Source organism: Pyrus communis, chromosome 3 (assembly GCF_963583255.1).
Source record: "Pyrus communis chromosome 3, drPyrComm1.1, whole genome shotgun sequence".
Taxonomy (NCBI): domain Eukaryota; kingdom Viridiplantae; phylum Streptophyta; class Magnoliopsida; order Rosales; family Rosaceae; genus Pyrus; species Pyrus communis.
In genome coordinates, this window is record NC_084805.1 from 3,563,774 (window position 1) to 3,590,627 (window position 26,854).

The 26,854-nt window shown below is 37.9% G+C and overlaps 5 protein-coding genes across 6 annotated transcripts; 4 read left to right on the forward strand and 1 right to left on the reverse strand.

The window, feature by feature from the left end:
• The first annotated feature begins 1,148 nt into the window (after positions 1 to 1,148).
• Positions 1,149 to 4,874, forward strand: LOC137729975 (uncharacterized). Its single transcript, XM_068469028.1, has 5 exons — positions 1,149 to 1,330; positions 1,422 to 1,596; positions 1,810 to 2,287; positions 2,897 to 3,099; positions 4,686 to 4,874. The coding sequence occupies exons 1-5, from the start codon at positions 1,273 to 1,275 to the stop codon at positions 4,795 to 4,797; spliced, it is 1,026 nt and encodes a 341-aa protein (XP_068325129.1). The 5' UTR covers positions 1,149 to 1,272; the 3' UTR covers positions 4,798 to 4,874.
• Positions 4,875 to 5,875: 1,001 nt separating this feature from the next.
• LOC137729599 (uncharacterized) lies at positions 5,876 to 13,751 on the reverse strand. 2 transcript variants are annotated; one of them, XR_011068018.1, is made up of 8 exons: positions 13,304 to 13,751; positions 11,901 to 12,713; positions 9,005 to 9,360; positions 7,740 to 7,951; positions 7,056 to 7,312; positions 6,770 to 6,948; positions 6,284 to 6,451; positions 5,876 to 6,217 (listed from the first exon to the last, which is right to left on the reverse strand). XR_011068018.1 is itself a non-coding variant. In XM_068468577.1 (7 exons), exons 1-7 carry the CDS (start codon positions 13,560 to 13,562, stop codon positions 6,368 to 6,370), a joined length of 2,160 nt encoding a protein of 719 aa, XP_068324678.1. In that variant the 5' UTR covers positions 13,563 to 13,751; the 3' UTR covers positions 5,876 to 6,367. The 2 variants fall into 2 exon arrangements, 1 of the variants encoding a protein (XP_068324678.1); XM_068468577.1 differs by having other exon boundaries at positions 5,876 to 6,451.
• Positions 13,752 to 14,101: 350 nt separating this feature from the next.
• Positions 14,102 to 19,779, forward strand: LOC137728940 (protein LPA3). The gene is made up of 12 exons (XM_068467751.1): positions 14,102 to 14,549; positions 15,549 to 15,579; positions 15,940 to 16,032; positions 16,110 to 16,172; positions 16,397 to 16,508; positions 16,705 to 16,790; positions 17,644 to 17,702; positions 17,792 to 17,894; positions 17,973 to 18,033; positions 19,002 to 19,084; positions 19,183 to 19,263; positions 19,415 to 19,779. Exons 1-12 carry the CDS (start codon positions 14,215 to 14,217, stop codon positions 19,472 to 19,474), a joined length of 1,167 nt encoding a protein of 388 aa, XP_068323852.1. The 5' UTR covers positions 14,102 to 14,214; the 3' UTR covers positions 19,475 to 19,779.
• A 1,828-nt stretch (positions 19,780 to 21,607) lies between these two features.
• LOC137727685 (uncharacterized) lies at positions 21,608 to 22,723 on the forward strand. The gene is made up of 2 exons (XM_068466510.1): positions 21,608 to 21,676; positions 22,148 to 22,723. The coding sequence occupies exons 1-2, from the start codon at positions 21,608 to 21,610 to the stop codon at positions 22,721 to 22,723; spliced, it is 645 nt and encodes a 214-aa protein (XP_068322611.1).
• Positions 22,724 to 23,539: 816 nt separating this feature from the next.
• On the forward strand, positions 23,540 to 26,723 carry LOC137727575 (pentatricopeptide repeat-containing protein At1g71210, mitochondrial-like). The gene has a single exon (XM_068466414.1). It carries the CDS (start codon positions 23,718 to 23,720, stop codon positions 26,487 to 26,489), a length of 2,772 nt encoding a protein of 923 aa, XP_068322515.1. The 5' UTR covers positions 23,540 to 23,717; the 3' UTR covers positions 26,490 to 26,723.
• Positions 26,724 to 26,854: the final 131 nt, after the last annotated feature.

Consider the following 26,854-nt stretch of genomic DNA (forward strand, 5'->3'; position numbering starts at 1 on the left):
CTTCAATTAAAAGACAAAGGTTGCATAATTTCTCTTTAATTGAAAAATCATAACCTTATTCATAAATGAACACAACCCATCATATATAATTCCATTCAAACAAAATAATTTAATTCCTTTTGAATTGAAGTTTCCAACATGCCCGACAAAAAAAAAAAATTACTTGACAGTAACTTTTGTACTTTTGTTATAGGCGATATTATTAGTCTAAGCTATACTAAAAAAAAAGAAAAGAATTTGAGCTTAAAACAGAATGAATTGAAGAATGAGATCATATTCACCAAGACAATTCATAACTTAGGGCATCTTCAATGGGGATACAAAATGCCTTGAAATGGCCATTTTACATATTTTGTTTGCTGAAAAATTCTTCAATGGTATAATGCAAATTATCCATCTTCGTCAGAAGTTGTAAATAAAAACCTAATTTGACATTCTTTTTCACATCTTTGGGTGATGATTGATGAGTCCAACTATTCAAAGAGGTAAAATTAAGAGCATATCTTATGAAAAAAAATGCAAATTTTAGATGCAAAAATCATATTACATCCTGTTTTATATTTTCGACAAATATAAATGAAAGTGAGACTCCAATTAGAGTGATGTAAATTTGAGATCTCATTCAATTTTCTATCTTTGATTAGTGGGACTCATCACAAAAAGATGTAAAAAGAATTTAATGTTAGGTTTTTATTTACATTTTTTAGCTAAGATGGATAATTTATTTTCCGTGAAATTTTCGACAAAGAAAAGATATAAAATGCCCATTTCAAGGGACATGGATCCTCTTTGGATCCAGTTGTCCTAATCCACCTAGTTAAATCATCCGAACCATTGAAATTTGATCCAATGGCTAAAATTATTATAACTTTTAAAGTGAGCCCCTATTTATAGCGGTTAAATCAAATTTTAATAGTCCGGATGATTTGAATAGGTGGATTAGGACAACTGAATCCAGAGATGATCCATGTCCCATTTCAAGGCATGTCAGCAAAGATGCTCTAAGTTAGGGAAAAATGGGCTGTAAGATTTGAGAATCCGAAGAATGGGCCTTGCATGGACAGATTCCAAGTCGTTTTCTTGTCTTCTTAGTTTTGGAAGTCTTATCAGACGACAGACCGACCCACGAAACCAAAAAGACCCAAAAACGTAAAACCCTTTTGCTTCTCTTTTCTCTTCCCTCTCTTCTTTCTTTCAGACAAAATCGTAGGCACAGCGACGACATGCAAATGTAGAGATGGATTTCGACTGAGCGATTTGAATGCACAGAGCATGTTACGACGACGCCTCACTTTTTCCTCCTTCAATTCCAACTGCCCCCACAAATCTGGTAATTTTTCTCTTCCTTTTTACACTAAAACAATCGGTTTGATCAAAAGATTATGTGTTTAATGTTTTCTTTTTTTGGTGGGTTTTTACAGTATTGAGTGGGTGGCGCCGACGTCCGTACGCTAGTAACTCTAACGCCGCTGCTGCCGAAGCAGAGGCAGAGGGGGAGGCGGAGGCGCCGAATGGAAATGTCCCCAAACCCAAAGTTAAGGGGAAAAGGCTTCCCAAAGCGGAGCGCCAAGTTATGCTTGAATCCTTTGTCAACCAGTAAGTAGATTATATTATCATATGAAGTACTGAGTCTGATTTTGTGTTTGATTTTGATGGTTTTTATTTGAATTGATGATCAATTATTGTGTTTAGAGAGTTTTGTCATTGTTTTGAAGTTTGATTTGGTAGAATGTTATACGATTTTATTTTGGGGTTTCGAATCTTCGGTAAGGAGGGATTAAGTGAAGCGACATTGATTATCATTTACAGGTACAGAGCAAAGAATGCCGGGGCATTCCCTACCGTTTCATATGCCCAGAAAGAATTGGGTGGCTCTTACTATGTCGTGAAGAACATCCTTCAGGAGCTGCAGTACAGAGCTAAGATGTCTCCCTCGTGTCCTGCGACTGAAGATTTTCCAGTACAACAGAAAGTTAGCGAAACTGAGTCTTTGGCTCATGTTGAAGAGAAATCAACCGGTGAGGTGCCAGCTGATTCCAATGCTCAAAATGTTTCTGCGGCGATGTATGATTTGCCAAGGCAAGAAGAAGTTAGAGAAATTAAATCTGTGACTCAAGTTGAAGAGAATTCAACCAGTGAGATGTCAGCTGATGTCAGTGTTCGAATTGATTCTAAGGCGACATATGATACTGATCTTAATGGTGCAAGTGGCGGGAATTTAGAACCCAAAGAAGAGGCTCAGACTTCCTCCTCAGTTAATGTTGTGTCTGAAGAGGTTGCCACTCCAGTAAGTAGCCGACAGTAATAGTACTATAGTATGCTTCAATAACTTATGCAATGTATTCTTCGTAGAAGCACACAAAAATGTTGCATCCTAGGTCTTCCTCATGTTATTGCATTGAATTTTATAATAGGCTTCTTCTCATCTGATTTATTGCCCTAATGGATTGTGATATTGAATCCATCCTTATTCAAGAAATTTCTTCGAATCCGTGAGGTGCATGCTAGGTTCTTCATTAAACCTTGGTTCTTTGATTCTTTCAAAATTTCAATGCCTTTAGACTAATGTCAGGGTTGCCATAAATGAAAGTCTTTTTCTGTCCATGAAAATATGATGTTCCATGTTAGCATATTTTATATGAGGCTTCTTCTCATCTGATTTATTGCCCTAATGGATTGTGATATTGAATCCATCCTTATTCAAGAAATTTCTTCGAATCCGTGAGGTGCATGCTAGGTTCTTCATTAAACCTTGGTTCTTTGATTCTTTCAAAATTTCAATGCCTTTAAACTAATGTCAGGGTTGCCATAAATGAAAGTCTTTTTCTGTCCATGAACGGATGATGTTTCATGTTAGCATACTTCTATTTATATCTCTTGTATTTTTCTCTTTCAGGGACCGAAGAGTAGTCAAACAGACGAAGCCCAAGCTGATCAACATGAATTTGTTGCAAAAGAAAAAGATCTGCCAATAGGGGAAAGTAATAGAGTTGCTCATCCAAGTTTAGGTGATACAAAGGATATGATAAAACAATATGATGACTCAAAGCGTAAAACAGAGCAATATAAAGAGATCCCTCAGCCAGACAAACTTTCCAAGTAAGTTTCTATTTTGTATAGCAGTGTCATTATCATCGACATTCAAATATCTGATGTGATTGTTTGCCACCTAAGATATGCTCAAATGGATATAGATTTGTATTAGATGCACTAAGATCAGAGGCTTGTACCACAAAGACAAATGATAAAATATTCTTGCTTGGTGTGTAACATCGTTAGCGTATGAACTTGGTTGCTTTAATTTTGGTGTTCATCTACTCTAGTCTCCACTTCAATCATTCTCAACATATTTCACCAGATATATGACCCTTTTAATATGGTAAGAAAGAACTTGAAGCATTTGCTCAAAACTTCTCAGCTCAGTATCCTATGTTTTTACTATAGTTACATAGTTGCAAAATTTTCTATACATAGATAAGTGGGAAAAATTGTCACCTGAATAGAACTTGTCGCCACCTTATGTTCTCATACCATGATTAGCTTGGATCCTCATGCAGGACATGGCGTATGGTTATACTGGATAGCGACAATTAACTATGCTTTTGAATCAGTGCGCTTCCAATTCATATGCATTTAGTGTGTGAAAAGATAAATAAATTGGTTATCTACAATATTCAGCCCAAAGATCGTGCCCAAACTATTCTTCTGAACAAACCATGCTACTAGTTCGTCTGCAATTCATGTTGTGAAAGATAAATGAAAATTATTCTTTAGAACATCAACTATGGACCTCTACTTCTGAGTTATGACCCTGAATAACCTATAAGTTCAACTCCATTGATGCTCCTAGTCAGGGTGCTCTTCTGCTCTTATTTAACCCTGTAGCTCTTCATGTGCCCCTTCTCTCATATATTTATGCCATTGCTTGGGCATGGGGACAATGGAATTGAATGGAAAATCATAATTACTTACTGGTATAAGGACGGACATTAAGTGTACGGATAAAAGATTAGTGTTTGATTTGGTTGTAACTGTGTTTCCATGGGTTCAAGCTATAAAGTATTATGTCTTATCCCCTTGCTTATCTGCGCAAGATAAATACGATTGTATTTCTGATTTGCTTGTAGGCCTCTCTATCTTATCCAAGCATTTCAAGGAATTTTCCTTTGTATAGAATTCTTCTGGATTGGTCTTCATTTTTCGTTTGCCGCTTCCTTTTCCGTCTTATTTTATACTTCTCTCTCTTCAGTATTCTTGATTCCTATCAGAGAAATAGGGCCCTAAGCACATGCAGAAATTTAAGTTCAGGAACGTGATATTATCTTTGTATGTCACCTCTTCTACCATGGTTGGTGGGATGTTAACGAACCACCAATCCATGAGTCAGTAGTTAGCAAACCAATGAGCATGGTAATTTCCTTGTCGTTTTCCATGGTTAAGCTCTCAATTCACGATAATTATGTGCAGATGACGGCTTAATAGCTAAATCCCATCTGAAAATATGTCAAATCTACTTATTTTAATTTTTTTCGATAAAAGTTTGGTCAAAGGCCATGCTCAGTCTCTTTATCCGAATCTCTTTATCAACGATTAAGTTATGTGGGCAAGTGTTAAACTAGACATGTCACTTGAACATCTTTTCTTGAGTTTGATTTGGATGTAATGCAAAATTATTTGTTTTGCAGAGAGCGTTCCGGTACGCAGGCTGAAGATGCAGAGCCATCAACGACATCATCTCTTTGGGGGAATATGAAGTCATTTGCCAATGGCATTATTAGTCTTTTCAGAAAGCAGTAAATCTTTGTCTAGGTAACTATTGGAAGTTTTGGTATATTAGTGTTTTTGCAAGTGGTGATGGCGTATCGGTCGATATATCCTGCTTTCTTGGCTCTTGCTACCACTTTTATCAATTAATTCCTTCTTTTAGTTGGAGAGATGTACAGCTTTGCAGCCACATATTCTGAAGCTGTAGCAGTTGTTTGAATAGTTGCACAGCGAAGCTTAAATTTCAAATTCTTGAGGTCGTTTATCCAAAAATCTTTATGGTCTGTCTGGTACTCTACTTGAATCCAACTTTTTAAATTCAAAAACAATTTTCAAGTTTTAGGCCTTAAAAACTTATTTGGTAGGATTATTTTCAAAAAATTAAACTCAAGACTAACTCAAAAATATAGTCTATTCTCTAAAAACATAAAAAGTGAGTTTTTAGAGTTTTTAAACTTAAACCCACTCATTTCTTTTCTCTCCCTCTTCCCGTTACTCCAAATCTATCTCCCTTTCTTTTATTCTTTCTCTCTCCTCTTTTTTTTTTATTTACCTTTTACATCTCTCCTCTATTCCGCTCTCTTCATTCTCTCGATTATTTCTCACTCCTCTTCCACTCTATCTCGTCCGATCCTCTCTTCTTCCTCTTTCCTTCAATCATCACTTTCTTTCCTTCTCTCTCCTCTTTCTCCCTCCCCTACGACCCCTTCTTTTAGATTTCTTTGTCTAGTTTAAGTTGTAAGATTTAAAATTTTTAAATCGCAAACCAATCAAGTTTTTTTAAATAAAATTGTTTTCAAGAAATGTTTTGAGAAATGACAAAAATTTTCAAATATGATACCAAACAGGCCCTTATATTCTCATGAAATTACTGACCATGAAAGAAAATGTTACACTTTCTGAGGTAATTATAATGTACAAAGGGAAATAAATACGCATGGATCGAAATATTTTGGATAATTGTGTGCAAAGGGAAAACAGTTCTGTCCACCATGGCCTTTTAAACCGAAAGGTAGAGGGAGCTTCAACTTCACGAAGATCGAACTGAATCACTATTTCCCAAATTAAACCGAAATACGGGTTTTAAAGTAAAAAGTGAGGGCAAAGTGGCTCAGCAAGGTCAATTCAGAGAAATGAATTGTATTGCCTAAAAGAATATACGCATATGGTACATGCTTGAATGAGCAATTACAAAAACAACGAGACCGAAAAATATCCATCTGGTGTAAAATGCATGAATCGACCTATGATTTGGATACAGTGTCGGTTGCCGTAAGCGTGTTGCTACTTCACTTGCCTCCAGAATCCAGATAGGGAGCAACGAATCAAAAAATGAGAGGAATACAACCAAGAAGCCAATGTAGCTTGCATGCAGGGTTATGTTTCTTTTCGAAAGAGCGGAATCAGCAGCAAAAGCAGCCGCAGCAACACTTACTTCACCCCCAAGAACTCTCTGGAAAAAGAGAATTCAATCATCATTATAGTCTTCTCACACTGAAAGTGCAAAATTTCTGTGTACCGTGTAGTCAGTCGGCACTTCTACACGGTGGAGCGTGGCCAAACACCATTTGTATAAAGCAGTTGCAGAAAAGCCAAAGAAACTCTACTCTGTTGCTTTTTTCCGAATACTCCTCTTCTCTTCTGACCTGTGGCGAAACAACTTAGCTATGGCTCTCCTCTCGCAATCCTGCAATATTGACAGAAGAGAAGCAGAAATTTATATCCAATCCACGCCCCTTTTTTCTATTCTTAAGAGAAAAATGCTTGGCTTCTTATGCGTAAGGAGTATTCCTCCTCGCAAGATTGACGTGTGAATTGGGATTTACCCACATAAGCTTGTGAGGAGAATAACTTCTTAGTCCTTATCCATAAGGCATCCAAGCATTGTTATTCTTACTATTCACCTCATGTCGGTTGTGGTGAGGAGAGGTAATTTTTACAGTGATTGAATCAAATCGAAATTATTCACTTAGTTTACATTCAGTTTGGCTAGAACCAATCATACCTTGAACATGTTAAGATGAAAAGGCTTTCCCGGATTCATCCTTGTTAACTTTTGATAGGTATATGCAAAACTTAGCTGATCACGAGGGGTAAAACGCTCAACCTCATTGAACCATAGACAGGAAAATAAGTTTGACATTGGAGTGTGCGCCCGGATGATAAAAGACCCTTCTGGTACATCTGCAGATGTGATAAAACAAATTATGTCATGGTTTGGTACAAGCAAGTGCATTGCAGTCAAAATATTATAATGAAAATGCTCTTTTTCTCATTTAATAAAATCATACTGCTGGAAAGAAGCCTGTTGGGATCCGAGGCATTAAATCTTGTTAGGCCATCAGCCTGGTAGAATGTAAATTGTTGATCTATGACGGTATGGTTATACTTATTCAATCTCTTATTCTGTGCAACCTCTTCCCATACACAGTGTCGGTCGTAGTGATTGGAAATTGCATACTCATGACCTTTTCGCCACAGAAAGTATTCCAATATGACTAAGGGGTCAAGTTGGAGGCGCAATTTACTGTCCAGCCAGATTGAATACCTGAAAATTTATGGAAGGGCTTTAGACGAGCTAAGGAAAAACACCACCCACCAAATGAACAAATCCAACAAGCAAAGCGTACAAAAGCACAAGTCCTATTGTAGTAATATGCAGCTGCTTATATTCTTTGAACATCACTCCTCAGTTGTTGGCTTAATGTCACACTTCCTAGTTTTCTTCAAGATGTGAATCATTTTCGGTAAGACTTGATTACTGAGAGCAGAATATTTGAGTAATGACTCACATTTAATAACTGTTTTTCATAACTATAATGGACACATAGATGCACACGCACAACATAATCTACACAACTAACATGCATACACACAAAAGTTAGGATTTTTTTACAACCTTTAAAGGCAGCTACTAAATATAACTAACCACCTACAACATGACAATTAGTACATTTTAGTAGTCAAAGTCTCACCTTGCAGAAGGAAAAAGGCGATGAGGCAAAAGTTTTGGTATCTTTCCCACTCGCCGCATATCAGTGTATGGTAGGTTCTTCACCACCACAATCTTCCATAAACCAATAAAACCCATCCTATCTGGTGTTCGCCCTTCAGCAGTCAGGGTTTGCAAAGTAACTTCATCAATGAACATAACAAAACAAACATTCTTCCTTGACAAACGAGAGACCTGAAATCAAGAGAACTTCGCTTGGGTCACCATTCTTTTTTACTCTGTATTTCTTTTCCCCTTTGTTGGCTATGCCATTTATTGCAACTTTATGCCTAAATCAAAGAATCTTACTTTTTTTTTTTTTTTTAACTGAATAAAGTTAAAAATAATTAACAAACTAAAAATTGCATTGTTATTGGAAATTTCCAGTGGATAACTATAAGACCATTAAAGAAGACCAGCGCAAGTATTAGAATCATATAAACAAATGTGTGATTTAACCAGAACATGGGACAAGAAAAATTACAACTCTGAAATATGGGAAAATAAAATCCTACTGAGCATAAAGTTGACCTGATGAAGTGAAGAATGTCTGAGATTATCCCAAATAGTGAATCAAGCTCAATCCCAAAGTTACATTTGATGTGTTGGTCTACATTGCACATCATTGAATTTCAACTTAAAAGGGTGTTGCAAGCTTAGATCATAAAAAGGTCCATGTTCCACTCTAATCACGGTACACAGCAGACACTATATTCCACAAGTTCAGTATATGAACACCACAAGCCTTGGAGATTCGTAATTGAATTTTTTTTTCTCACTAGAAATGCACTGGACTTGCTCTATCATGTGAGAGTTGAACAACCATGTAATAAGAGAAGGGCCCGAAACATTGCTATTTATTGGTAGGTGTAAAAGTTATTGTAAAAGTTATGACAAGAAGCAAAAGGCATGAGATGGTCTAAAAGGTATAACGTCTACCGTTAATCCTATGAGTTATAGTTCCATATTTCACTTACATATGACATGAGTAATAGTCCATATTCCCTTTAGTTTTCATTCATTAAACCCAGCTTAACATGTCATGGTGTAAAACTTCAATTTACTCCTGTGTCAATGGATGCTAAAAGCCCAATGCTTGACAAAGACGATATGAAACATTATTTTTTATTTTTTTTTTCCTTGACAAGAAAGATGATATGAAAACTGGAGAACATCAAACAAATGCAATTACATCCTTAAGAGAACAGTAAAAAATTGTTCCCCCCCATAAAAAATGAACCTCCTTACCATTTTATCGTAAGGTGTCCTCAAGCGATCTGAATTTCCAAAGATACAAGAGCTAACAGCGATGTGGCATCTGCTGATGTAATTTGTGTCATCTTCTGCCAAATCAAATCCAGTGCTTGGGAATCCTTGAGGAGCTTTAACAAAGCCGCACTTTATGTTTTGATCACGTGCCAAAAAGGAATTTTCCCGTTCTTCCAAAGACTGATGTCCCGCAAATCTCGGTTCCCATTGCTCTTCTCCTTCAGGCTTGTCCTCTACATCAGTATACTGCAAGCTGAATCTTGCAAACTTTCGACTTTCTAAAGGCTCTATAAGCATTGCACTAGAGTTTAAAAACTTCATCTCACAAGAGGAACCTGAAGAATTTCATTATGACGTGTCAAAAACACAACAGCAGCAACAAGGAGCATCCCCTAAAGTTGCTAGATCGAAGGACAACTCCTGTCATGAAGACGCGTTCAACTATATGCATAAAACAATCCTTCAAAAACCAAGCCAGAAAAAAAACAGGTATAATGGCTCTTCCAACCAGTCATGGTCTAATTCCCAGCATTTACTCCTAAAAACCCCACTTTCTACATCTATAGAAATATCTCACATTATAAATAAAACACCTGAAATTTGTTACTCCAAGAGAACATGCACAAGAAAATATCATGATTCACAGAACCAGTTCTTATACATAAGGAGCAGTATCAAACAATCATTGCCAAGCTCAAGTTTTGTTCTTCCAGTGCCACCTAGTGCATGTAGGACTGGCAATACGTATAAGTTTAAGACATGCCAAATTTGCGAAGCCAAAAATGTATTAATACAGAGCCGTAAAAATTAACTAAGCAAAACCATGATCGGTTCCCTTGAGGTTAATGAAGTTTAAGGACTCAACACTACGGTCATGATTTTATAGGACTACCAACAACTTGAGAACGCTGTAGTAATCTAGCGGCTTCCTTTTCCTTTTTCGTAGTAATCGAAATACATTAAGGACATATAGTACGGGGAGTGTAGAAATTACTACTACTGCCTAACTAGGAAAAAAAAAGTGGTTGTAGCTTTGAAAAAGATGAAGCATAGAAAAGCAGTGGGTCCCGAAGGTATACTGATTGAAGTGTGGAAGGTCTTTGGAGAGACGGGTATAGCATGGCTCACAAACCTTTTCAATAAGATTTTGAAAACGAAGAATATCAAATGAGTGGCGCAAAAGCACTTTGGTGCCTATTTACAAGAATTAGGGTGACATAAATGAACTATAGGAGTATTAAGTTAATGAGTCATACAATGAAGCTTTGGGAGGAGAAAGTAATTGAGCATAGACTGTGGCAAGAGACAAGGGTCTCAAACAATCAATTCGCATTCATGCCAGGGCACTCAACTATGGAGGCAATCTATCCCTTATGGAGATTGATGAAATGATGTAGAGATACGCAAAAGGATTAAAGATTTGCACATGGCCTTTATAGATTTGAAAAAAGCGTATGGTAGGGTCCAAAAGAAATTCTTTGGAGGATTCTAGAGATGAAAGGTACAAGTAGCATATATCCAAGCAATAAAGGATATGCATGATGGAGCAATGATTGCAGTAAGAACTCATGAAAGACAAACTGAAAGCTTTCCCATAACCATAGGGTTCATTGGCTCAACTTTAAGTCCTTAACTTTTTGCATTGTTAATAGATGAGTTAATGGACATATTCAAGATGATATCCCTTGGTGTATGCTTTTTGGAGATGATACAATGCCGGTAGATGAAATACAGGAGGGAGTAAATGCGAAGCTTAGCCTTTGGTGGGAAGTGTTGGAATCTAAAGGTCTTCGCCTAAGTAGGTCAACGACAGAGTATATAGAGTGCAAGTTTAGTGGGAATGGGGTTCTAAATGAAATAAGGGTGAGGATTGGAGATCGAGAAGTACCAAAGAGTGAACGCTTTCATTAACTTAGATTTATCTTGCAAAAGAACGGAGAATTCAATGGAGATCTCAACCGTAGAATACAAGCTAGATGGATGAAGTGGACAAATGCATCAGGTGTGTTGTGCGACCGTCTATGCTACTAAAGCACAAGGGAAAATTTTATAGGACGACAATAAGGCCAACAATGCTTTATGGTACAAAATGTTGGGCGGTCAAGCATCAACACGTGCAAAAAATAAGTGTTGAAGAGATGAGAATGCTTTGTTGGATATGTGGGCACACAAGAAAGGAAAAAACATCAAGTACAAGGATGTTCGATGTCAAGTAGGAGTGGCCGCAATTGAAGAAAAGATGAAAGAAAATCGGCTAAGGTGGTTTAGACATGTGAAACGAAGACCTACAGATGCTCCAGTTAGAAAATGCGATTATGAGACTGAGGATCAAGGAAAAAGGGATAGAGGAAGACCTACGAAGACCTAAGAAGAAATGGAAAGAGACTTTAAGAAAAGACATGGAGTACTTGAAGCTAACGGAAGACTTGGTGCAAAACCGAGCTCAGTGGCGTTCTAGGATTCGTACAGCCGACCCCACTTAGTGGGATAAGGCTTTGATATTGTTGTATAGTATGGGGAGTAGATGAAAAGTCACTTCCATATTATACCAGTATACTGAAATTATGCAGTTACTCAGCTGCAAAAAGAATTAACTGTTCTGTCTGCACTCAGTAGCACTTCTATGATTTGAAATAAGATCTAACTGTTTTGTCAGTACTAAGGAGTACTTCTCTGATTTTCATAGAGATTCTAATTTACAATCAATAGCATGCAAAGAGCATGAGCCAAATGTGCAAATGAATTCTAGATCCAGAAGAAGAAGCCAAGATGCATTTCACTAGTGCAAGCTGAATCCAATATCAATAAATGAAAGATAAATGTAATTAAACATGGTTCGCACACACCAATCTACAAGAAGAAACAGATAATTTACCAGAGTATTTGCGGCGCTTAGCTTTCTTTTTCGTACTGGACCGCGACTTTCTTGAAGATTGACCAGAAATTACACTCACATGCCTGGATTTTGTGCTAACTTCATCCAGGTTTCCAGAGTGCTGAGCAGAGCCATTTTCAAATGAATTGGCGGAGATTTTATCAACCTTCTCGGGAACATTTTGATCATTAATTCCAACATCAGGAACATCTCTACCACCTTCATCATGTGATTTTTCTTCACCAAAATGGTCATCATTCTGATGTCTTGTATCATCATATTCATCCAAGTGTGTTTCATGAAAATCAATCCCGTCATCATACTCGTCATCAACATCAATTACATCCTTTTGCTTAGCCAAATCTTTATCCTTTTGCTTATCCAAATCTTCATCCTTTTGCTTATCCAAATCTTCATCCTTATACTGTTGGATGTTCTTCAGAGAGGCCTCATACTCTGCTTCATAAACTTTCAACTCATTGCGCCCAGCTTCGTTGTACAATCCCCCTTTCCTATTGTAACTTTTAGTTAAGTAGTCATTTGAGGACTTCTTGTCACTGCTTTTAACACTCACAGGAACATCACCCTTATATGTGGATTCATCCCTAACACCTGCACTACTATGCTCCACGTCATCCTCGTTATAATCTTCATCCCTTCTCCTATCATCTTTATCCCAATACCTAGAATCTCGGCCATGAGCTACCGAACCCTTTCCAAACCTAAGGACCTTAGAAGTCTCCGTCCGTGTCACATTTGTGAGAAAGTCAGGATCATTCTTCAAGTCGTCTTCCTCAGCATACCTATTTATTTCTGCACCAACACGAGAAAGCAATCACTTGATGCTAAGCTAGAATCCATATAATTCCATAACCCCATACTGCTGAATTAATCATAGCAAAAATGTGAAGGCGTAATTTGTAACATTTCTTCAACAACCATGGAAAGGAAATTAAACAATTAATTGGGTTGATCCATTTCCTGTATATTATCGACAATCAAACCAGCACATTAAATACTCAGAATGCAAGTGAAACATAGTGACAAGCTCTTTTTCTCCGAATGTTTCGCTCTTTCTGTTTAACAAAACATTATCATATGCTTAGCTCAAATCTGCAGCTTCCATAATCAAAACTTCAAATGAACCGTAACACAGATCTTTTATTGGAGAAACAATTAGTTCTCTCCGAAACAGAAATGCGAAATCAAATAAGAAAACTAGAATGTGATCATTGTTTCTATATTTTCTCAGCAGCCAAACAAAGGCAGTCTCCACCAGTCATGCAAAGTGCATAAGATTGACAACTATCAAACTAACTACTGACTCTCTTTTCCCTTCCATTTTCCCGGAAACCAAACAGAAAGTTATTGTAAATTGACAAGCAAAAGCAAAACATACATACCTCCGCTGCTGCGGGAGAGGTAATAGTAGGCGAGAAGAGTGATAACGAGGACTAGAGAGAGAACGAGGACGACGGCGCCAACGGAGATTCTAAGTGGGCCCTTGTCGGATCGACCCGATCGGCGGATCCGAACGGACTTGTGGGGAGCGGAGCGGATCCCTACGGCGAGGTGATCCGGTAGTCCTCCGCCGTTGGAATGGTGGGAATCGTGGCCGCGTAATCCCAACCGCTCCAGCCCTGACTGCCTCTGCTGAGCCATTATTGCATCATTAATTTCAGTCCCCTCTCTCTACGCTGGGGAGTCCTCCCACAAATTATATATGATTTGACTACTCTCTGCTTTTTTTATTTTTTCTGTTTGGGAAGAATCTGAAGGAAGAGCGTGAATACTAAAAAGAGGGTTGTAACAGCACAATAGCAATGTAAACTGTTAAATTGTGAGCAGATGAAATTGAAATCTCCTCCAATCTACCTGCTATTGTGTGCGTTTTTGATGAAATTGAGTTGATTCTCGTTAAAATAATTTCTAAATTCAATTAATACAACAAATTGTGAGTGTGAATATAATTTTTTTCTTTATTAATATAACAAAACATGTCACAATATTACGATCTATTAATATTTTTTTTATTTATAAATAAAAAAATTTATATTCGATTCTCGTCAAAAATAAATTTGATATAAGTCTTCTTCTCCGTGCAACTCGATAAGACGAAAACCAATGATTGTCAAAATAATGTGTGGTATAAAAATATATCTAATAATTGTCAAAATCAAATTTAACCTGTGAGGACCCAGCAGGAGCAAGTGCAGAGTCCTTCAAATTCCTTATCATCATTCGTCTAATAATCCATTTCAGTTTCTTTTCCCTCCACCTCTCTCCCGCACACCAAAATCCCCAAAACACTGAGATGGCCATGGCCATGGCCTTGTCATCAACACCTCGCATTCTCTCTCCTTATTGCCCAACTCACCACTCAATTCTCTCTCACACTTCTCTCTCTTCCTTACCCAGGACTGCCACCACCCTCTCCGCCTTTTCAACTTCTCCAGCGCTTCCGAAATCTCCATCGAATAGCAGAAGCATCAAGTGCGTCGAAAAGGCCTCTTCGGCTTCGAGCGCCGATCCAACGTCTGGAATTGCAGTCTACAAGCCAAAGTCCTATGAAGTTCTTGTTACTGATGCTGCAAGATCGCTTGCTTATGCTCTCGAAGACGGGAAGACCCGCTTGGAGATTGATTTCCCGTAAGTCCTCTTGCTCTTTGTACGTTTATTTCGATCAGAATTTCTGAGTTTTGAGAGAAATTGCAGGACAAGTTATGGAAGATTTTGAAGTTTCTAACTTTTGTTTGTTTTATGGGAAATTGGTAATTTTCAGAGTGGTTTCTTGGTGCCTATTTGGTTAATCTAGCTTGGAATGGTTTTAGTAAAACCCAGTTTAGAATGTTCATTTGTGAGCATGCACTTTCGGTGCATTTGGACTGATTCGCTTTATCTTTTGTTATAAATTTCTTGTTTTAGATTGTAAAATCTCAACTTGTCTGGTCAGCTTCCATATACGTACATCATTCCTGAAAGTAGCCTTTGGGATTAGATATCGCAGCTGAAATTTACCTTCCGTGGTGTTGAATTCATATATGTTCGGTCAGCGTACCAGCTAGTTCTTTGTCTAGTTGTATTTCTCTATTGAATGTTCGAAGAGATCCTAAGTTCGAGTCCCACCTCTCCCATTGATCTGAGAAATATATGTTAACTAAGTGAAGCTCTGGCATGATCAATTAGGGATTAATGTTATTTATGACGATGTTGAGCACACTGTAATTTTGGGAATCTTGACATTTTTGGTATTATAAATAACTTTCCATTTGGGAAAAAATGGAATTTATCTTGCAAAGGCTGAGAAGCTTATGGGGCAACAAAGAAGTAGAACAAGGCTTCGGGAAACTTACTTGATGAAATAAAAACTTGGTTAAGACAGTGCATGGTAAAGGGCACATTAGCTTGGAAATGCTAATAATAATGTAAAATATTTATGGAAGTTTGTTAAAAGAATGTTATGCAGTTTAGAGACTACTAGATAATGTGAGTTCATTCTTTTCTTTGGGATTCCAAACTGTCTTTCCACTTGGATGAGCATTTTGGTATGTTTCTTATTGTTTAGAAGCTTGACTGGATATAATATTTTTGCCCTTCTAATACTTATTCTTTTTCATGTACCTTATATTTTCGAGCTTGTGCCTCCAGTCCCCTGCCTAGCGACATATCTTCTTATAAGGTATCTCTTTTTGCTACCAAGTTATTAAATTACTGGATGACCCGGCATGGCCACACGCTATTGTTTATTAAAGATTCTGTTCACTTTCCACTAGTTCGTTATAAGATGCATACTGTTTCCACTCTATGTAGTCATCAGTGTTAGTTGTTTTTTGTGTTCTGTTTTTCTTCTCACTACTTAAACTTTAAAGTTATGCTACACTTAAGCCCCAACCCCAAAGAAAAAAAAATGCTGTACTTTAGCCCCAAATCATTGTTCTTTGATTTCATCTTATCAATTACAGTGATATAGCTTCTTGATGACACATAGCAATCTGAATAAATGAGACATAATTTTCTCAACTTCCTAAACATGTAAAAGGGGTCTTCAGATGAATTCATTGATGCGAACGTACAACTTGTCTTGGCTGTTGTAAGGAAGCTCAAAGAAATAAGGGAAACAAGAGCTTGCATTGTAAGAAGAATCTTCGTTTCACATGGACATTTTATTTTGTCAATTTGACGAGTATGCTAAAAAATTTCTATCTTCAGGTGTTTCCTGATAAGCCAGAAAAGCGCAGGGCCTCTGAGCAGTTCAAAACGGCTATAGACTCAGTAAAAACATAACTCAGAATTTTACTATTCTCTAATTTCTTTGTGTAATTTAAATGCATCAGATCTCCTCACCCCACGAATTCAGAATTGATTTAGTGATTGAGAATACATTTTCGATCATAAGAAAAGGTGAAATATTGCCAAAAGGGCTCTTGAGTAAGTAGATTACCGTTCAACATTAAGCTCTCTAAATCGTTGTTTTCATTTTGATTATTTCCTTTCAGCTCGATGATATAACAATAGGTTCCCTGGATGATGTCCCCAGTGGTCCAGTCACCAAGTTCTTCCAATCTATAAGGGACACACTTGATTTTGACTTTGAAGATGAAAATGAAGGTTGGTTATGAATTTATATAGGACTGAAATGCTTGCTTGTTTATTTCTTCAAATGAATGCTTGTGTTCCTCTTCTTAATTTCATCTCAACTTATGATTTTCATGCTAATTTGATTGCTTTCTTTTTGTTCAACGTATGATCCATTTTATCCGTGGAGTACTAGTTTTCATCGCTATGTTATATCTTACAATTGCAGGTCGCTGGGCATCCAGTCAGCCTCCCTCTCTTTATATATTCATAAATTGTAGCACTCGTGAGCTTGCTCCAATAGAGAAGTATGTGGTATGGTCTCCTCTTTGTTAGTTCTCTCAACCATTTTGAATGTGACTTGCAATCATGATTTCAATATCATTTGATAGATGAATGCTCGTTCCTACCATTAAATTTTGTTTTATATGTATGAATTTTATGTTTGATGATTGTATACTTCTATAAGTATCAACTATGGTTTTGGACTTGAAAACTTTTAAGGGTTTCTTATGGTGTCATAACTTTTGCATGCTAGTTATATTAATTGATATTTCCCAGTCAATATATTTCGGTAAGATTAGTTTGATACGAGTAATCTTTCTAGTGCTGCAGATTTATCTTTTGAAATCGAAAAAAACAGTTGTTTAATCTAGAAAATCTAGAAACTGACTCACAAAACTCTGCTAAGCCATTTCAAGATTATGAACTTGAAAATTACAGAGGTCAAAAAATTGAATGTGCTAGCACTGGTTATTTAGTGATCTATCAAATATGTACTCCCTCTATTACTGGATCCGAGGCCTGTGGTTTTAGGAACATGTAGTCTTATGCATATTTTCAAGTTCAACTCACAAGTGCACTTATTTTACATATTTACTAAATTCCATGTACAATTAAATTGATAATTTGATTTATTGGGCATCTTAAAATGTTAAGGTGTAGTATATATGCCGTTTCCCGGCTACATAATCTTATTCCAATTCTGTCATCGAGTCTAAAGGTGTCATCATCTTGTTATAAGCTTGAAGTATCTGCGTTCTGAAGTTGACAGTTTCACATTTTAAATCATGAGAATTGTGTGGCTGGTGTTATCGAATCCGTCAATTATTGTGTAAAGTATTATTGCTGCTGCTGCTGCCTCATTTCAACTCTTTGGGATTTGCAGGAAACATTTGCCATGTCAACCCCAACACTTCTATTTAATCTTGAACTAGACACATTGCGGTAATCCTAATTGACCATCCATTGAAATCTGATTTTGCTATTTTAGAAATATACTTTTCATCTTACAGTAGAATTTGTTAATTATGCAGTGCTGACTTGGGCCTTTTTGGCTTTCCAACCAAAGATTTGCACTATCGCTTTCTTTCTCAATTTACACCAGTATTCTATATCCGAATAAGAGATTACTCAAAGGTATACAATTAATTTGCGTTTCATAATCTTTTTTCTTAACATAAATTTTTGGTAACCATTTATTTGCTAACTCTCAAGACAGTAGCAGTAGCGCCTTATATAGTGAATTACAGTGGAGCACTATTTCGCCAATACCCTGGTATGTAATATGTTTTCTTTTTAACAAATTTTACCACCTGATTGTTGTCTATTCCTCATCCTATCCTCGATCACTTTCATTAAGGTTTATAATCTAACTTCTCACATAAATTGGAGCACATTACTTGGATTGTTTAGATTAGACAATAAGTTCTCGGAGGAACGATTAAAGAATAGTCAGAAGTTATTTTAAATTATGCTAATTTACGCAAGGCCTATTATCCATGTGACAATGGTTTCTCAACATTAATGCCTGTTTGGATTTGATGAAGAATGTATTGTTCATGTTTGCAAATCGTGATCACAAACCTAACCCATTATAAGCACGTCAAGAAATATTTATTCTTGTTTGTTTCCAACAGTCTAGAATTTGATTATTTTGGGACCATTTGTACTACTTGCAGAGTCTGTGTGCATCTTTGTTCTAACACTTAGTGTTTTTCTTCTTGGTATGGGGTAGTCTTGATTTTATTATAATTAACGTTTGTACTTGGAGGTGTTATTATTGCGGTGGCGAGGGACATATATTCATCTTGCTAGTAACATTTTATTTATCAATATAATAGTTGTTCTCTGATATACTTTTTTGTACGTTTTAGAAGTTAGTATATACAACACTTCCATTTTTCTGTTTTGAAAAACAAGGCGAAATCAGCTATGTGCTATGTGATTCTCACTGGAGGTTTATAAAATCTTAATCTTTGACGCCTTAAAGTGTCTGGTTGTCCCTTTGTAATTTCTTTACAACTGTTATTAAAATTATCTCCTCATCAGTTGGTATGGGTAAGAACTTAGTTTGATATTGATTTTATGTTTTTCAATATCAATGCGCTTGTCAATGTTTCTTTATCCAGGAAGGTTCTGCTATACAATCAGCTTGTTTGTGTTGTTAACCATGATTTTGTCGGCACTTTATTTTTCTGAAAATCCTCTGGTTTTTTGTCTCGTTTTTTTCTTCATTTTGTGCAGGGCCTTGGCAGGTAATGCTAAAACAAGCCGATGGTTCTTATGCTTGCGTAGCAGAGAGTGCAACACGCTTTACTCTGGGCGAAGTATATTTCTGTCTAAACCTCCAATCATCAGTCACCTTCTGTTAGTTGCTAGACATAATTTGTTATGCTTTAAGGCTGATTATTTGTGTACTGTTTAGACAAAAGAAGAACTTTTGAGGGTCCTGGGACTGCAAGAGGAACAAGGAAGCTCGCTGCAATTTCTTCGTAGAGGCTACAGGGTTAGCTCTCCTTATCTTAAACGTTTTCTTTTATCTCAAAGGTTTTCTTTTCTCCCTCAAATTGTTTAGAAACTCTGAATGCAAAAACAGATTTTTTAAGGAAGAATAATGGCTTGAAATCTAACTGAATGAGATGTGATATAATATGCAGAGTGCTACTTGGTGGGAAGAAGATGTGGAGTTGGAAGAATCTTCTGCTTGGCGTAATTGAGCAGCTCAAGGAAATGAATGCCAATGTACCGAAGGATCGTGGACACACAGTTGAGCCGGATCGTTCTCAGATGTAATCAAGGCACGGGCATGATGTAATCCATTGTAATCTATCATTTTTGGTTGAATTGATTCGCCCACATACGTAATTTAGTTCTGGTGTGTAAAAAATGTAACTAGTAAAATTAATTTCTTTATCCCAAATATTATTTTTTATTTTGAATTGGATTCGTCCTCCAAGTCCAACTACAAGGTTTAGGGAACAAAGGAGGCTTGTTTTTGTTTATTTTAATCTAAGAAGAACCACAAGGTTATTGTCACCTTCAGTAAGTTCTATAATTTAATTTAAAAATATTTAAATTTCGATGTTTAAACTTTTGTGGATGCTGGAACAAATACATTGATATTTATACAGTTCTTCTTGAGTGAAATTTGATTTAAATCATTTTCTTTTAAAATTGCTTTAGCTGTTGAATCAATCTCTTTTTTTAAGTATTAGGTTTCATCGCATCGATCATCGGCATTGGATTATAAAAAGAAAAAATAATTGATCTTTGACTGTTGGATTACAAACGGTCAGATTATTCGAACCTTTTGAACAAATTCAAGCTGTTGGGGTGTGGCCAACGGAAGAGGATTCTCTTCCCTCCTAATCGTTTTTCCCTTTTCATTCTCTCCTATTTGAACAGTTACGGTTAAATCACGTCAACATTTTATATTCAATTTTTTTTTATAAGGACAATAAAACAAAAAAAATATACGAGAGGAGAGGAGGGAAGGGAAGAGGATAAAAATAAGAAGGGAGAGAATCATACTCCCTTCAACAACACTATCCACGTGGGCCCTGCTTGCTTCAATTTGGCGTGTGGCTCACGTGTGGAGGGTGGATTGAGATTTGAGGCTTTCGGTTCACTCGTGCACAACCCACTTGCGTTGGATGGTTTGATGGGTCCAGAAGGACAAGCTTAATTCTTAGCATAATCTAACCCAAAAAGATTTTTTTTTTTCCTTTCCTAAGATTTATTTTAGCTCAATGATTGGATTTAAAGATTAAATTTTAAGCTTTATCTCAACCATTGGAGATGGTGGAATTTGTTAAAATCAATTTGCACATTGTCACGGATGGTTGAGCTCATGCAAGCCTGGCCACCTGCAGGCCAAAAGCTCTCCGACAATCAAGTTAATAAACAATATTAAGAGCACAGATTAATGTTCTAAGGATGAGATATACGTTTGTTATGCGACCCAAGATTGAGATGGTAAAATACCCAACTTGCTGAGTCAAACGTAAAGGCATTTGTGTAATTGTCCCTCGAATACAAAGTGGAACCAGACCTTAGAACCAAACCTTAATTTCTATCTTTTCCCTAAATAGAAGCTTAGTTGAATTGAGGAGGCACCTCCTTTGTCCTTTCTGGTTTGTTCATCTTCTTCTTCCGAGTAAATTTAGCATGCTCGAGTTATTGAAAAGAATACTAAGCTAGTACCACTGTCAATGTAAATATTCGGGAAAATGTTGATTGTCATTGTGATTTTAACTTTAGGAGCTTAACATTATTGTACATAGTGAGAAATGTTGGAATAATTTCGTCTTTTGACAGGTGAGAAATTGTAAGATGCATGCTCTTGGTCTATTTGATAACCGTTTCATTTTTAGTTTTTAGTTTTCACTTTTGGTTGGAAGGCAATGAAAGGAAAATACAGGGAAGAAAGGATGCATGAATGTAGAGGAAGGGTGGTGGGAAGAATGTGGAATAAATGCACAAAGAAATGATACGCAAACCCGAAAACCAAAAACCAAAAAACTGAAAACAATTTTCAAGTAGGTTTTCTTTTCTAGCTTTTTGTTTTCATCTTGTATTTTGTTCGTGCATTTCTCGCTTTCTCTATATATATATATCTAGTAATAGAAAGTGAAAGCTCAAACTAAAAACGAAATGGTTATCAAACGGACCATACATGTACAATTCACTAAACTAAGTGCTAGTTTCGTAAGTACAACAACAAAATGCTCTGGTGTCTGTGTTCCCTTGTTTGTTCAACTTTTTTGATTAACCATATGTCAGCTGTTTTGTTTTTCTGACCCTATTGACCTTTTATTTTGTTGTTGTTCTATTTTTTTGACAGTGCCGGGATGCTAGGAAGGTCATTAGCTTCGCCATTGCTAACCAATGATTTTGCAACATGCCTTTGCTTTTCAACTGTGAGTACCATTTCATGGAAACTTTCAAAATGTTAGGTCATATGACTCTACTTGTATAACACCGTTGATTATCGATGCTGTATGTTGAACTCTCAACACAGAAACCGGAATGGTTTTGAGGTTCTGAGTTTCGTTTACTTGTCAGTTGTCATAGCTAATTTTTGGGTCCTCCCTCTTACTTTCGAGTGGGTTGGAATCACAGTATCCGTTGAAACTTGAAGGGTTTTGAAGTCGTGAGTTTCAAACACCAGTCATAGCTAGTTTTCGTTTCTTGCCATAGCTAGTATAGGCCTTTTTTGGGTAGAATCAGTGTGTTTTCTAGTTTTCTTAAGGCGGAAAAGACTGAATTTTTAGGGAAAAGGTGGCAAGGAATTAGATTTCTTGCCATTTGAGGGAAAAATATGACATAATATTGTGATAATCCACGATGTTTCGTAATATGACATAACGTTGTGATAATCGTTGCTGCAGCGTGATGTTATAAATACCGCACCAAATACCAGATTGCTAAATTTTTTGCCAAATCGAAACAGAGGAGCTTGCTCGTCAGGTTTGTCTACCAAGAAATGGGTATTACATTCAACTGCAGAGACTGAAATTTCGACTTTGAAAGATGAAGAGAGGAAGGCATGGGAAACATGCCGGGAAGCTCCATCTGCATTTGGTATCAGCATTGAAGAAGGAGAGAAGACTCTTGGAAAAGCATTTGGCCTGGTTCATTCACCTTACTGGGGTGAAAACCGGAAGACGGAAGTACCAAAGTTTGAGACTGTAAACGAAACACTGGATTATCTTCGGAGTTTAAACCTTTCCGACGATGACCTATGTAAGTTGCTAAAAAGGTTTCCAGAGGCTCTTGGATGTGACCTTGAACGGGAGTTGAAATCCAATGTGCAGATCTTGGAAAATGAATGGGGAATAAAAGGGAAATCTCTTCGAAACCTTCTTCTTCGAACTCCAAGAGTATTGGGTTTCAATGTTGATTGCAAGGGAGATTGTATGGCACAATGCAAACGATGCTGGGTTCGGTTTTGGAATTGCTGTTAAAAGAATTGAAAGAAGCACATTCTCAATCTGTATTAGGGTAAGTGTTTCAGTAAAACTCAGTTGGGGAAAAAATACGAATCACAATTTGACATGTATGCATATCGATCTCTGTTTTTATGATTTTAACAGGAAGTTGTTACTGAAACTTCGAAAAGGTTATCTTGCGCCCCTCATGCGGAAATAGGAATGAGAAATCGCATTTGATGGAGTGGGAATTGCTATTTTGGATTGCCGATAGCTCTTCCTCTTCTGTGAGTTATTTTTATACGTGTGTATGCGTGAATAACAGGTGCATTTGTGCTGATAAATGAGTGTATATTCCTTGGGATGTATCATCTATGAAACTTGAGCAACTCTCTTTCCAAAAATTATTTGAGTGACATGAATGTCTTACTCTTCACTATATTTAACAGTTGGAACAGTTTATAGTTTTTTTAATCTATTCTCGCTCGCTCGGAGAAGTAGATCAAAGTAAGAAAGTGCCTCGTTAAAGAATAACCTCGTGAAAGAATAATATCGCATAATCTAGTTTGAACCATTGGATGTATATTTTGCTAGCGTTAAAGGTTAAGATTAAAACCGTTTTATGTTGAAATTCTCCTGTTTTATTGCCTTCAAACATTTACCATGTAACCAAAATAAATTTCAAAATTAAACTGCATTAAAGATCCATTGACTAATTATAAAAGTTTAAGGGTAATCGCCACTCTTTTACCATCTTGGGCGAAATCGACAGATACTCTTCTTTTGTAACATAAGAATCATTCACTGGTTGCTATGCTATTAACTTCCGCAGCTCATCAAATCGGCAGTGCTTGGATTTCTGAGACAGTGGCATAATGGTAATTTCAAATGCTTATAAAACCCGTCATATTTTAAACCAGGCCCGGCAAACGGGCAGAGGGAAGAGGGAAACCAATTGAGGCTGCGCTGGGTTCGGCAGCTGCAGCAACTCGGTCGACAATATCGACGGATTAATAGTACAGTAGTAATTATGCTTATTTCACTCAGAAATCTAGCCAAATCCAAGGCCAATACCAACTGCTCCCTTTGCTCCTCCTCCGCCGCCATCCTCGATGCCAATTCTCTTCTCTCCGCCGCCGCCGCTACCACCACCAGCAGCATCAGCGGTGGTTGTTATTGCTTTTGTTGTTCCTTCAGTTTCAGCCCCAACGCTTCCCCTGCCGCCGCTGCTTTCTCAACCATGGCCCGCATGACTCCGGCGAGGGACGTGGTCCTCTCTTTCAAAGAATGGTTCCAGACTCGCAACGACGCCTTATTGGACCGCATCTTCCTCATCCTCAAATCCTCTACCGACGGCGACGCCGCCGCCACCACCTACCGCCGCCTTAACGGCGACGGCGACATCCCCTTGCGCTATAATATCCCTTACTCCTCCGCCGACTTGGCCCTTTCCCATCTCAGTCTCCGCCTCACGGAGGCCTTCGTCCTCGAGGTCCTCCGCTACGGCAGCAACGACCATGATGTCCTCTCCTGCCTCAAGTTCTTTGATTGGGCCGGCCGCCAGCCCGGCTTCCACCACACCCGCGCCACCTTTAACGCCATCTTCAAGATCCTTTCCAAGGCCAAGCTCATGTCTCTCATGCTCGACTTCCTCTCCAACTACTGCAAGCAGAGGTACGCCCACACCGTCCGATTTTACGACACTCTGGTCATGGGCTACGCCGTCGCCGGCAAGCCCCACATTGCCCTCCAACTGTTTGGTAAAATGCGCTTCCAGGGTCTCGACCTCGATTCCTTTGCCTACCATGTCCTTTTGAATGCTCTAGTGGAGGAGAGTTGCTTTGATGCTGTTCAGGTCATTGCCAAGCAGATTTCTTTGAGGGGTTTCGAGAACGAAATTACCCATTCCATCATGCTCAAGTGGTTCTGTAAGCAGAAGTTGCTCGATCAAGCTGAAGCCTATTTGCGTCAATTGGTGTCTGACGGCAAGCCGGTCACTGGCCATGCCATCAGTGTCCTTGTGGACGCCCTTTGTAAGCAGAAGAAGTTCCAGCATGCTGGCCAATTAGTCGAGGAGTTTCAGGACCTTGGGGTGGCTTTCATGGAGAGTGTTTATAGTGTGTGGATGCGTGATCTTGTTCAGGCTGGGAGGTTGGATGGAGCATTGGAGTTTTTGCAGAACAAGAAGTCATTGGAAGGGTATGTACCTGATGCTTTTAGGTACAATACTCTGATATGTAGGCTTTTGAAGGAGGATCGCCTCGAGGAGGTTTGTGATTTGTTGATGGAGATGAAGGAGGGTAAGATTTCCCCTGATAAGATCACCATGAATGTTGCCTTGTGCTTCTTCTGCAAAGCGGGGATGGTGGATGTCGCACTTGAGTTGTATAATTCAAGATCTGAGTTTGGGCTCACGCCTAATAGTATGGTTTACAACTATTTGATCAATGTTTTCTGTGGGGATGGTAGCATTGACGAAGCCTATCGAGTGTTGAAGCATTCTATGGAACAAGGGTATTTTACAGGTAGGAAAACATTTTCTATTCTGGCAGACTCATTGTGCCGAGAGGGAAAGCTCGAGAAGATGAAAGAGTTGGTTATTTTCGCCCTAGAACGAAACTTTATGCCAAGTGACTATACATTTGATAAGTTCATTACAACTCTTTGCAGTACTGAGAGGGTAGAAGACGGTTATTTGGTACATGCGGAACTCAACAGAATTAATAAGGTTTCTACAAAGAAGACATATTTTAGCTTGATAAATGGTTTTAACAGGTCCAGCAAGGGGGATATTGCTGCCAGGCTTCTGATTGAAATGCAAGAAAAGGGTCACTTACCAATTCGTAAACTGTTCAAAGATGTAATTTGCTGTCTCTGTGATATGGAAAATCCAGATAAGCAATTTTTTACTTTGTTGGAGATGCAGTTGTATTGTAGGGAACCCAGCCGTGATATATACAACTTTTTCATCTACGGAGCTGGGCATGCCAAAAGGCCCGATCTGGCTAGACAAGTATTTGAGATGATGGAGCGGAGTGGGATTCATCCCAATGTGAGATCAGATGTTCTTATGTTGCAGGGTTATTTGAAGAGTGAACGAATTTCGGATGCATTGAACTTCTTCAATGATCTGCACCAGAGAAGAAAGGTGATGGGGAGAAGGCTATACAGCACCCTGATCGTTGGTCTATGCAAAGCCAAAAAGGCGGAAATTGCAGTTAACTTCTTGATGGAAATGAAAGAGAAGGGAGTGGTTCCAAGCGATGACTGTTACGAGTTTCTGATACAGTTGATGTGCCAGAACAAAGAATTTGATATGGCGGTAAATCTCATAAATGACTTGGAGAAAGTTGGCCGCCATATTACATCCTTTACTGGTAACATACTTCTGTTGCAATCTCTGAAAACTCCAGAGCTCTACAAGTCTTGGGTACGGCTGAGAGAGGAGCAGAATGAGATGTCTGATTGTTCAATGCTTGGTCTGCTCATTGGTGCGTTTTCTGGTCAGATTAAGGTGAGCCGAGATATTGGGAATTTGGAAGAAGCAATTGAAATGTGCTTTCCACTAGACGTGTTCACACACAATTTGTTGATTAGAAGACTAAGCCAAAGCAACATGGAGCACGCTTGTGCTTTGTTCGAAAAGATGTGCCAGAAAGGTTATGAGCCTAATCGATGGACTTACGATGCCTTGGTAGAGGGTTTTCTTAGACATGGGAGAACCTCTGAGGCAAAGAGATGGGTAGAAGTGATGTACCGGAAAGGGTTTTATCCAACAGGGCGCACAAATCTACTCATTTAATTGGATTTCATTTGATAGACATTACACAGTTGCAAAGCTTGTACGAGCTTTTGCTGCCGTGGTAAGATTTGTCTTGTTGATATTTTCAATTGTGTTTTCGACCATGTTGGAGTGTTAGTCACCAAAGAGTTATTCAATAGGGTGAGTCTTCGACAATATGCTACACTGAATATAAGCGCACCGTGCTCTTTTTGCTTCAACCAGGTTTTTATCATACAGAGTTTTCATTGCAAAGTTTTAGCGAGGCAACATTATGCGCATCAAACATATCAAAGTTTCCTAAGTTGTGATCGATTTTTCTCTTTTGTTTTGTTTTTATCCCATTGGGTTTTCATGCAAAGTTTTATTGGGCAACTGTTATTGAT